The sequence below is a fragment of the Bison bison genome, unplaced genomic scaffold (genome assembly GCF_000754665.1).
Source record: "Bison bison bison isolate TAMUID 2011002044 unplaced genomic scaffold, Bison_UMD1.0 scf7180017864160, whole genome shotgun sequence".
Classification (NCBI taxonomy): Eukaryota; Metazoa; Chordata; class Mammalia; order Artiodactyla; family Bovidae; genus Bison; species Bison bison.
This window is the reverse complement of record NW_011494732.1, coordinates 5,215,087-5,227,354: the sequence shown is the minus strand read 5'-3', so window position 1 is coordinate 5,227,354 and position 12,268 is coordinate 5,215,087. Positions and strand designations below refer to the sequence as shown.

General features: G+C 39.3%; 2 protein-coding genes across 6 annotated transcripts in view; both read left to right on the top strand.

Moving 5' to 3' along the window:
* The window catches only part of GTF2H3 (general transcription factor IIH, polypeptide 3, 34kDa), a 21,440-nt gene extending 10,842 nt beyond the window's left edge, over nt 1–10,598 (top strand). For both annotated transcript variants that reach the window (XM_010841282.1, XM_010841283.1), the window contains 9 exons: nt 998–1,060; nt 2,300–2,329; nt 2,476–2,504; nt 4,875–4,949; nt 6,105–6,158; nt 8,065–8,133; nt 8,522–8,657; nt 8,938–8,974; nt 9,068–10,598. In XM_010841282.1, the coding sequence (XP_010839584.1) occupies nt 998–1,060; nt 2,300–2,329; nt 2,476–2,504; nt 4,875–4,949; nt 6,105–6,158; nt 8,065–8,133; nt 8,522–8,657; nt 8,938–8,974; nt 9,068–9,137 (563 nt within the window). In that variant the 3' untranslated portion in view covers nt 9,138–10,598. The remainder of the gene's footprint in view (nt 1–997; nt 1,061–2,299; nt 2,330–2,475; nt 2,505–4,874; nt 4,950–6,104; nt 6,159–8,064; nt 8,134–8,521; nt 8,658–8,937; nt 8,975–9,067) is intronic.
* Nucleotides 10,599–12,049: 1,451 nt separating this feature from the next.
* TCTN2 (tectonic family member 2) overlaps nt 12,050–12,268 on the top strand; it is a 29,210-nt gene continuing 28,991 nt past the window's right edge. For all 4 annotated transcript variants that reach the window (XM_010841281.1, XM_010841279.1, XM_010841280.1 and 1 more), the window contains exon 1: nt 12,050–12,252. In XM_010841281.1, coding sequence (XP_010839583.1) covers nt 12,171–12,252 — 82 coding nt within the window. In that variant the 5' untranslated portion in view covers nt 12,050–12,170. The remainder of the gene's footprint in view (nt 12,253–12,268) is intronic.

Genomic DNA, 12,268 nt, shown 5'->3' with positions numbered 1-12,268 from the left:
ATGGGAACTCACTCCAGTCTTCTTGCCTGAAGAATTCCGTGGTAGAGGAGCCTGTGGGGCTACACTGCATAGGGTCTCAAAGGGTCAGACATGACTGGGCATAGCATAGCACGCACCAGGGAGGACCCAAGAATTTGTATTTTTCTTGAGTTCCCAGGTGATGTTCCTCCAATGGGTTCTAGAATCACATTTTGGAAACCACTGGCCTCCAGCGTAAAGGCCCAGCTTCTCAGTACAGTGGTCCAGACCTTTCCCGTGGGGCATCAGCACTCCCGGACCAGTTGCAAGCCCCATTCCTACAGGGTATTAATCTGGACGCCCACCTTGTTGAACTGGATGTTTAGAATTTTGATTTTTATGAGTGATTTTTTGTTGTTGTTGTTGTTGTTTTCACTCAAGTCTGCAGATAAGCTGTGAACTTTGTCCCTACCTCCCACAGCCAGGGGAATTTCTCCAGTCCTCTTTTCACTGGTCCAGCTTTCCCCGGGGCAGTGGGAAGGAAGAGGTGATAGGAAAGGCTCAGAGCCTAGCCAGGGACCTCTGTGCAGGCTGCCCTCGGTCACACACAGACTTTTGTACCACCCAGATCATTGAGAAACCAGAACCTTCCCCAGTAACACCAGGATACTTTTTAGTATTTATTTTTATAACATAAAATTTACCGTTTTAACTATTTTTCAAGGTACAGGTTGGTAGCATTAAGTACATTCACATTGTTGGGCAATCACCACTATCCATTTCAAGAACTTTTTCATCATCCCAAACTTAAACCTTATACCCATTAAACAACCACCCCTCATTCCTCCCCATTCAGCCCCCAACCACCAGGATATTTTAAATTGAGAAAATGTTTAACAATTGCTTATCTGTGTTTATAAACCCAGTTTTGAAATGTTATATGATTTCCTTCATGAAGATGAATGCTTTGGTTTAAAAATGATTTTGGTTCAATAAAGTACCTAAAAGTTCTCTTTTTAATGCTTTTTGTTATTTACAGGTGACATAGAGGGTCAACACACAGAGACTCTGCTGGCAGGATCCCTTGCCAAAGCTCTTTGCTGTATCCTTGGTGGTTTTTTTTTCTTTTTAAATATGTATTTATTTATTTTCTCTTCGGTTGTGCTGGGTCTTTGTTGCTGCCTGCGGGCTTTCTCTAGCTGTGGCGAGCGGGGGCTACTCTGTACTTCCGGTGCCCTGGCTTCTCATTGCCGTGGCTTCTCTCGTTGTGGAGCGTGGGCTCCAGGGTGCACAGGCTTCAGTGGTTGCAGTACCGGGGCTCAGTAGTTTCAGCTCAAGGGCACCAGAGTATAGGCTCATTAGATGTGGCACACGGGCTCAGGTGCCCTGCAGCATGTGGGATCTTCCCAGACCAGGGATTGAACCAGTGTCCCTTGCATTGCAAGGTGGATTCTTAACCACTGGACCACCAGGGAAGCCCCTGCTGTATCCTTGGTGTTTTAATCATTCAGAAGTTTGTTTTGTTTTTTCCTTTAATAAAAATACCTTAACTTGTGATATTTCTTAGAACCATGGATCCACATTACTGGAAGGCATGAGTTTTTTAAAGCAGTAGATAATAAAGAAGCTTTAACATGGTTTTAGGAGAAGCTGTAAGAATGAGAGAACTCTACTTTCTCCAGTATGTCTTGCTCACAATGAATTATTCTTCAGGATGTTTCTCTGTTTATTATTAGACAGATTAAAATTTTTTTTTTCCTCTCATGTTAGGAACAGTGTTTGATTTTAAAAGCCTTTTACTGACCCTGGGGCTTGTTAAATGAGCAGCTGGTTCTCCCCAGGAGAATGAGTTATTTTGCCCACCTTTATAAAGCATGTTGATAATCTGTGTGACATTTTTTTCAGTCTTAGGTAATTTAATTTGTTTGTTTTGTAAAGTATTGAGTGATCCCTCCAATCCCAGACTATGATTGGGGGTGTCTGATTGTCTGTGTAGGGTTTACAAATTCGTCATCTCATTTGGTTGGCATATTGATTTACTTGTGCCAGTATTCAAATCTAGGACATGATAGATAGCTGTATAACGATCAAATCTATTAATTTTAATTTTCTTGGAGAACAATCATATTTCGGTCAGGTTGCAAAACCCACTTGATTGCAAAATCAGTAATTGGAAACTCCCAATCTCTTTTGTGTGTTTATTGTGAGTCATGGAGCTTTTCCTTTTTTTCAGGTAGGTGGATGCTGAATTTATTTAACTATGATTTGAATTTATTTGTTCTGTTTACTGTTATTATTTATGAAACACTATTTTTAAATTCCTTAATGCTAGGAAAATAAGACATTCATAGAATGAACAAGGAAGTTAAAGGTGAGAGCCTGCAATCTTCTACAGGACTGTAATTCTTATTTTACTACTATAACTTTGAGGGGCTGTTTTAAAATTGGCAAGAAAACTTTATATAATATGTTCAGTGAGATTCAGTTGTAATGTAATCTGTTTTTATCTCTTTATAGATAACCAGGAAATGAAATCAAGGATATTGGTAAGATTAAAAGAAATCTATACTATGTTTTTATACCAGCCAGAGCCAGTTAGAAAACAGACTGAGAAATAAGACCCATTTATAATAGAAGCAATAAATATTAAGAGTCCAGAGTTAATTACCAAGTACTGTGTAAAGTTGATTATGATGAAAAACTGAAATTCTGAGAGACATAGAAGTATTGAATAAACAGAGCCATATTTTTTTCTTTTTTAATTTTTTTCAGTTATTTTTATTGATGTATAGTTGATCTACAGTATTATATAGTTACAGGTATATAATGTAGTGATTCACAGTTTTTTAAAGGTTATATTCCATTTATAGTTATTAAAATATTGGCTATATTTCCCATGTTGTGTAATATATCCTTGTAGCTTTTTTTGTCTGTAATAGTTTATACCTCTTAAATCTCTACCACTGTATTGCCCGTCTCCTCTTCCTTCTTCCCCACTGGTAACCCCTAGTTTGTGGAGAGCCATATTTTATTCTTGAATGTCAGTTTGTCCAAGATTAAACTATAAGTTCAGTGCAATCTCAGAATATTAATCAGATTTTTTTTTCCTGGCAGAGTGGGGGGATTTAAGAAAGTCAAGAATTTATCTAAAATAATAAGTCAGTGGGAATAGCCAGGAGCTTTCTGAAAGAGAATAGTAAGCAGGCACTTGCTCCAATCGACTTAAAAAAAAAACATACAACATGACTGTTGTAAGTTTAAGTTTTATTCAGGGTTTTACTCAGCATTATAGCTCAGGAGACAGCCACTCAGCTGTGGAGTAACTGTCCCAAAGAGGTAGAGGAGAGACCAGTTTATGTGGGTTTTTTTTTTTGGCTAGGAAATTCACACAGTCAAGCATACATCTTGGTAAGAGATGACTGCTGATCACAAAGAACAGATATCTCAAGATAGTGATTTTAGTGCTTTTCTATTTTTTCAGCTCTTGCCTACAAAGAGGCAAGAATCTGGGGTTGTTGAAATTCTTCCTGAGATACCCGTCTGACTGTCTAAGGGCCTGTTTATCCAAAGCACTGAGTGCCTCATCCTGCCTTTCATCCTGGACTCCTTTCAGGGTGCTCGGTCGGTGGGCAGCTGCAGTGGGTTCCCATTTAACCCTTGTAGAACTGGGTGGGGAGCAGTGCTCTTTGTTCTTCTTTATTCACACTCCTTTAGGCACTCAAACACATTACAAAGCCACAGTAACAGTGTGGTTCTGGTACAGTAGTATGCAGACAGATAATGGGTACATAGTGGGGTTTGACACAAGATGAATGAAACCTTTCAAATGTGTGGGAACGAAATGGATTATTCAGTAAAAGATACTGGGCCAGTTGGTTGGCCGTCAGGAGGAACACAAGGCTAGATCTCACTGCTTCCCCCTAAGCAGATTCTAGTAATGATTGATCAAACATGTCAATGTAAAAATTCGAGTTGTAAAAGTGCTGGAAGAAGATACGTGTTTATCATCTTCAGTTGGTGAGTATCTTGCTAAGCATGATGTGAAACTTTAAAAGGAAGCTTAAGACCTCAAAAAAATAAAACCCCCAAAACAAGGATGGGAAAAGAAAAAATCTATTAGGAAAAAATGTTTTCAACATAACTACATGACAGGATTGATGTAATGTTTCTAAAATAAAGAAGAGCTTTTAAATTAATTTTTAAAAGTCAGGGTTGACTCCAAAGGAACAGGTGGGAAACATGAGCAGTCTGCAGAAGAGGAAATGCACATGACCAGGTAGCGTTTGGAAATATGGCAGCCCTACTAGTGGTTCTTCTCTTGCATCGCCCGTGAGAGGATAAATTAGTACAGCTTTTCTGGAAGGCAGGTCGGTAATATGTATCAAAATGAAATGTGCAGACACTTTAGTAATCCCACTGGTTATCTTAGGAGCTAATCAGTTGTGCAAAGGGTAGATGGGCATATTCATCAGAGCATTGTCTAAAATTGAGGTTTGAAAAAAAACAACTGAGATGTGGAAACTGCTTAAATGTCTTCTGTAGGTAATTGGTTAAATAGTCAAAATCTAGGAACTCAGCATGAAGGATGATATACACTCATATTTATTGACATAAGGTTGTTTCCCCCAGATATTGGGGACTACAAAATCAGGTTGCAGAATACTAGGGTATCATCCTGGGTGTGTGTGTCTGTGTCTCTGTTGGATGTGAATGTATATACATGTCCACATAGACACTCTTTAGAAACCATTAACAAGGATTATCTCTTGGATTATAAGATTTGGGGGAGATTTTTAATAACTACAAAGATAAATAAGAAAGATGATATTGACTATAGTTTGTTGTATACTGTGTTGACATTTGAGTAAGAGCACTAGAATGTGGCCAAAAGGTATTAACATGCATATGATTTTTAGGTGATTAAGGCTGCAGAAGACAGTGCCTTGCAGTATATGAACTTCATGAATGTCATCTTTGCAGCACAGAAGCAGGTGAATTGAGAGCCTTCTTTTTAAAGATTATTGCTTTCATAATGAGGGAATTAATTTTACTGTTTGAATGGCCTGCTTAAAGGAATAGTCTGACTGAATACTTACTAAGGGATTGCGAATCTGGAATCCATGTTTTGTACTAGTCATTTTTCTATTTTGAGTCCTGCACCCTTGAGAATCTAGTGGATCCCCAGAAGAATATGCAGTCAAACTCACTTTTGTTTATAGTTACGTGGTTTAACTACATGTGTAGTTACAACCCTGTTTAGCTCATCCTTAGACTTCAGGCTAAGAATCCTGAGTTTTATAACAGTTTGCTGCATGTGTGGCCTCAATTTCTTTGTCTTTCTGCTTTAGGGAGGTTTTAGGTAGCTCAGTGGTAAAGAACCCTCCTGCCAATGCAGAGATGCAGGTTCAATCCCCGGGTCAGGAAGATCCGCAGGAGAAGGAAATGGCAACCCACTCCACTATTCTTGCCTGAGAAATCTTACAGACAGAGGAACCTGGTGGGCTGCAGTCCATGGGGTTGCAAAAGAGTCGGACACAACTTAGCAACTAAACAACAACAATAAATATTTGATATTTTTACTTTGCAAATAACTCAAGTGTTCAGATGAGTTATCATTAATACATTTTCTTCTTTGACATGTTTAAAAAAAACTTTCTTAAAACTTCAGTTTAAAAAAAAAACAACACTTCAGTTTTGGGATATCCCTGGTGGTCCAGTGGATAGGGCTCCATGCTTCCATGGCATGAGGTATGGGTTTGATACCTGGTCAGGATACTAAGATCCTGCATGCTGTGGTGGTATGGCCAAAAAACTTTAAAAGCAAACTTCCGTTTTAACCTAAAATGCTGTTATAGTCACCTGTAACGTTTTCTGTCTTGGAGTGGCAGCATGATAGAGTGGAAAGGCCATGGACTTTGGGGACAGGCAGATTGGGGATGACAGCACTGTTGGCCCTTGGCTTTGTGACCACCTTCCAGCCAAGGCCTGGGTGTTTCACTGTAAAATGCACATCAGATATCTATCTTGCAGTGTAACCATGCATGTTAAGTGAGTCTTTTTAAGAATAGAGTCTGGCATATAGTAGGTTCTCATTATAAGGTAGTCTTCACTATTCCTGTTAATATTTTTTGAAATGTCCATTTCAGAATATTTTGATCGATGCCTGCGTGTTAGACTCCGATTCAGGACTCCTCCAACAGGTATATTTTAAATGAATGCTTGGTGGTGGTTCTGAAAGCGTGGTGAGTTCTGTTACCTGTGGTAAATGTCTCTCACCCACCAGTTTTCACACAGCTTTAGGGATTATCCCTTATGATGTGTTAGGTTAGAGCACCAGCATCTCTCTGGTTCTTTTGAAATTTTTATTTATATTCTACATAATGATCTGATTGACTTTGTAAAAGTATTAAAATTCACACAGTAGAATGAATTCAAACAGCACAGAAAAATATTTTTAAAAAAGAGTAAAAAAAAAAGAAAAATCTGTTCAAATCCTTTCATCCCGAGGTTATTGTTAATGTTAGGTGACCAGCATGATCGCTCTATACATACAGATGAAAGAGTAGATCACTAAGCAGAGAATTTTATAAAAATAGGATCCAGATCTGTGCTGTCCTTAATGGTAGCCATATGACTGTTGAGCTCTTGAAAAGAGTCTGATCTGAATTGAGAAGTATGTGAGTATACAGACTGAATTTCAAAGACTTAGGATGAAAAACAATGTATAATATCTCATTAATGATTCTTATAATGGTTACATGTTAAAATGATAATGCTTTGAATATATTGAGTTATATAAAAGATGCTACTAAAACTTTATCTCTTCATTATTCCTGTTTTATGTGGCTAGAAAATTAAAAATTACATATGTTGCTCATATTATGTTTCTCTTGGACAGCACTGTCAGATGTTACTTTTAATCAAAACATGAAAATGAGTTTTACTTTAACTAAAAAGGAAAACCAAAAAACTGGAAATAAGACTGAAGACAATACTAAACTTTTGATAAATGTTTTTTGATCACAAGGAACATTATTTCCTAAAAGATCAGTTAAAAGCATAAAATTACAGAAAACTTTTGAGTTTAGGTTACTGCTGGAGATTGACTGGGGAAGCGGGGGTACAACCAAAAAGTACCCCAGCCTCAAAAGTTCCTGTTTCTTAAGCTTGCATGGTGTTTGTTGGAATGTGAAGTGGTACAGCCTCTTTGGAAAATGATCTGAAACTTCCTCAGAAAGTTAAACATGGAATTACCAGTTGAGTCTGCAATTCCGTTCTTAAATATTTATTCAGGGAAAACGTGTCCACACAAAATACTGTCCATGAATATTCACAGTTGTGCTATTCGTAATAACCCAGAAGTGCAAACAACTCAAATGCCTATCAGTGGACGAATGGATAAACAAACTGTGGTCTATCCATGTGGTGGAATATTATTTGGTCATAAAAAGGAATTGAAGTACTGATACATGCTACAAGACTACAGTATGAATGTACTTTGAAAACCATATCCTAAGTGAAAGAAGCCAGTCATAAAAAGGCATAGCTTGTCTGATTCTATTGATGCAAAGTGTCCAGAATAGGCAAGTCCACGGAGACGGAAAGCAGATTGGTGGTTGCCAGGGGAGAGGAGGGATGAAGAGTGACTGTTAATGGGGATGTAGGGTGATAAGATGTTCTGCAGCCAGATAGCGGGGACAGTTGCACAGCTCTGTGAATGTTCTAAAAATTAGTAAATCATACATGTTAAAAGGATAGGTTTTATAGTGTGTGAATTACATCTCAAACTGTTAACTCTAAAATACAATGAGAGTGAATAAGCATGGCAAGAATAAAAATTTACCACCAGCAAACAAACAGAAAAAAAGGACTTGTAGTGTCTTATAACTGCAGGCTTCAAAGGGTGAAAGGGCATGGACCAAGGGGAAAACACAAGCTATGTGAACATCTGGAGAGGTGGCTGCAAGTTTCCAGTCTTCCTTCTCTCTGGGAAGAGACGCCCTTTTAATTTGCTGTGTCGTAGACCTGAAGAGTTGGTGGTGAGAATGACCTCCCTCTGTAAAAGCTAGTGCTCACGTGGCAGTGAGTCCTTTGTGTGTCTTACAGGCTTGTGACATCACAGGGGGACTGTACTTGAAGGTGCCCCAGATGCCTTCCCTTCTGCAGTATCTCCTGGTAAGGAAACGTCAACAGTGAACCTAATGCCTTGAGTCAAGCGAGACCCTTATTTCCTGGGGAATGAATGGGAACAAGACGGCTGACGCCTAGTAACTGGAAGAAAGGAGTGGAGGGGTGACCTAGGGAATTCCAGCTTCCATAGTCTTTGGACCCTGTCGCCCTATGCAGACTGTTTACAGCACGGTGCCTGTGTGTGGAGGTGCTCAGTAATTGCGGAATGAAAAATACACATTTCTCAACAGACGTTCAAGGGAAATCCAGTTTAGTATTCTCAGTGTTTACTGGCTGACGTCTAATATCTGTATCTTGGCTTCTGGTTGTTTTCCACCGTATTTTAAATAAAAATTTCGTGGTCATTTTTTGTTTGTTTGTTTGTTTCATGTAGTGGGTTTTTCTTCCTGATCAAGATCAGAGGTCTCAGTTAATCCTCCCACCCCCAGTTCATGTTGACTACCGGGCTGCTTGCTTCTGTCATCGAAATCTCATTGAAATCGGCTACGTCTGTTCTGTGTGCTTGTCAAGTAAGTTGGTGTACTGAGTTTTTATTTTTTACGTCTTTTTTTTGGTGGGGGGCAGGGAGCACTGTGTGGTATGTGGAACCTTAGCTAACTGACCAGGGATTGAATAGATGCCCCCTGCAGTGGAAGTGGAGTCTTAACCGTTGGACCACCAGGGAAGTCCTTACTGAGGACTGAGTCCATACTCAGTTTTTCTATGTTGGAGGGGAGTGTGCAGAAGATACCTTCAACTGTGTTGCTTCTAAATCATCCTGGTGTTTTTTTTGTTTGTTTCAATTTACAGTATTCTGCAATTTCAGCCCAATCTGTACCACATGCGAGTAAGTATCTTTTGGGGTTGTGTGGCTAGCTCTCACTTTGCAGAGATTTAGAGCACTAAAAAGTGTTTTATTTTTTTCTGTGTATTATTTCAGGACAGCCTTTAAGATTTCTCTGCCTCCTGTACTGAAGGCCAAGAAAAAGAAACTAAAAATGTCCTCATGATAATAAAAATAATTTCCCTATCACTTAGAGCTGGTTATATAAATTATATGGCAGAATCTTTGTTAGGGAAGCTCTGAAAATAATAGAGATGTGTGTAAGATAATGAGCTTTCTTACAGGAAATATTGTGAAACATCATCCTTATACTGTGCTTCTGAGGGGCTGATGTGTTTGAGGGAGTCATTCTATGCAATATACCCTAAAGTCTTCTGGCTGGTTTTTGTCCAGAAATGGGGGAAGAAAGCACAAATTTGAGACTTTTTTTTTTAATGAGATGATCATTTGTCAAAGTCTGTCCTGACTGATGGAAGGTGTCAGAACCTACCCAAGTCTAGGTCCTTACTGTGAAATGTACAGCATGAAATTTGGACCCGGTTCTGGAAAAAAGTGACTATGGAGTAATGGCATTAATCAAGATAGAACATCTTACTTGAGTCAACACTTAGCTTTGACAGTATTCATGTAAATAAACTCCTTATTTTCTCAATTGAGGTTTAACTCCATATATGACCAGATATTTATTCTTTTGTCTGACGATACATGTTGGACAGTTACCCAAATGAGAGCTTATCACTGAGTATCTCTAAAATCTGATTTTAAACGAGTATGGAAAGCAAGTGCAGTAGTCAGGAAGGAACTTTTTCTTCAAAAACAGTTGTGTGAAGAGCTTATTTGTGAAAGCCAAAGTCTGGGTTCACGAGGGGAGTTTCTCTGGGAGAATGGATTCTTTCCAGCTAAGTGTTGCCCCGCATAGAATTCATTCCTTTTTTAGAGGAGGGGGAAAGCATTAATACTGGAGAATGGTTCTCTGGAAACTTTGGGCTTAATACTGAAAACTTGTATCAATTCAAAAGAAAAATTATTTGTAATTTCAACAATAAACAACTTATTTTTCTATGTAACCTGGAAGTTACTAAAAGTCCTTTTAAATTCCAGCATAGCGTAGGAAGGGTTTTCAAGAATGGTGGACAGTTTGATTTGTTTTTAGAAAGTATACTGACAGAAACCTGTATGTGTATACAACATTATATATAAATAAGATTTTAATTTTCTTCTGATACCATCTCAAAAATTGTCTCAAATATTTAAATAATTTGGTATTTGGTTAGATTATTTCAGGTAGGTTTTATATTCTGGATTTACAATTTTGTTAACAAATATACAAAGATTTTGGTGGTCACTTTCCAAGTATTTGTTAATCTCTGAGTTTAAGAATGTCTTTTTAAAATAATATTTAATATTTTACAGCCTAAGTATAATGGAGATCACTATTTTTAAGTCTAGGAAATAAAGCATCATATATCTAAAGATGACTAAATTCAAACAAGCTTATAAGGTTTTTGTTATTACTTTTTCATTTGAAATGTGTTATGAACTGGCTTAATTCTGTTTAAATTTTAACTGTTGTGTTTATGGTTTATTTTGTATAAATTTTTATAATAAAATAATTTAAATTTTCATATTTCCCTGAGTTATTTCTTCTTACTGGTTGTTTATTTCATGCTCATGCATTTTCAGCTGTGTACTTTTTAACTGGATTTGTTCACATGTCAATTTTTTATTCAACCCTGAAGAACTTTAATTTCAATCTTGCTAAAACTATACACAAAAATATTGTTACAAATACAATTAGAGATTGGTATGAAGTTTTTAATAGAAGATTTTTTACACACCGTACGTGGATTCTGCCCGTGAATTGGTTTACTGCTCATCTGATAGCTAACAAAATGAGTGAACAGTTACTGAGTACTTACTTACTGTACATCAGGCATTAGGCTAAGCTCATTAGGTGTGTTGCCTCCTTCTCACACAACCCTGTTTGGGAGAGACTGTTACCTCCTTTAAAGATGAGGTGGGGGAAATAAAGCTGAGGAAGCCTAAGTTTAGAGAGATTAAGTGATTTTCCCGAGATCACTTGACATAGAAGGAAGGTGAAATTCAAACCATGCAGTCCAACCTCAGGCCCTGCACCTGTAAGTCACTGAGCTATGATAACCCTTGCGATCCTTTGAGGCTACTGAGATAAGAAAAATGAATTTTTTTTCCCAGGCAGCATTTTGGTAATTTTGCATCTGTTCTAATGGTGCTAAAACTTCGTGTGTGTAGTTTGAGAAGACCTCCTTTCAGAGATCTGAGAGCTCTATGCGGTGGTGGTTCAGTCGCGAACTCCAGTCCCACTCTGCAACCCCGCGGACTGCAGCACGCCAGGCTTCCCTATCCTTCACTGTCTAGAAACAAACAAAACCTCTGAAAAAAGGAGAATAATAAAAACAATCCAACAAAACAATTACAGCACTGCAACATCACCCCCTTTTTGTCCCTCCCCCCAAATTCTCATAAAAATCAAGTTTATTAAGTTGCTTGTTTAGAACCCAGTGCCTGCGGCATCGCATTTGCATTAACTCCAGAATGATTGAATTAACTCCATGTTGGAGAAACTCGGGGTTTTAAACTAGACGCGGACTCCTACTTTTTCGTGAGCCTTTACATGGAGTAAAGGAGAAGGCAATGGCACCCCACTCCAGTACTCTTGCCTGGAAAATCCCATGGACGGAGGAGCCTGGTAGGCTGCAGTCCACGGGGTCGCGAAGAGTCAGACATGACTGAGCGACTTCACTTTCACTTTTCACTTACATGTATTGGAGAAGGAAATGGCAGCCCACTCCAGTGTTCTTGCCTGGAGAATCCCAGGGATGGGGGAGCCTGGTGGGCTGCCATCTATGGGGTCGCACAGAGTCGGAAACGACTGAAGTGACTTAGCATTACATGGAGTGATGCAACTAGAAGGACCTAAGGCCTGTGGCAGGGCTAGGCTGCTGCGGATGGGTTTGAGGGCGGGCTCTCTCTGCTGTTGGTCCAATCACGGCTCGTCTTTCGTCAGGCCGGCGGCCGATTGGTGGTTGCCATAGCTCCAGGCGTTGGCTTGACAAGATGGTGGCGGCAAGGCCGCCCGGGCATAGCTTCCGAGTCCCCGCGCTTCCAGTCTTCTAAGGCGGGGGCAGCCCTGTTGTGCAGGCCCGGCGAGCCCCCAGGCATGCGTTTGTCGCCGCCGGTCCCTTTGCTTTTGGGACTCCTCCTTCTGCAGGGCGTCTTGAGGCCGCTGAGGGGAGATCTGGGTATGTAAGGCGGGGC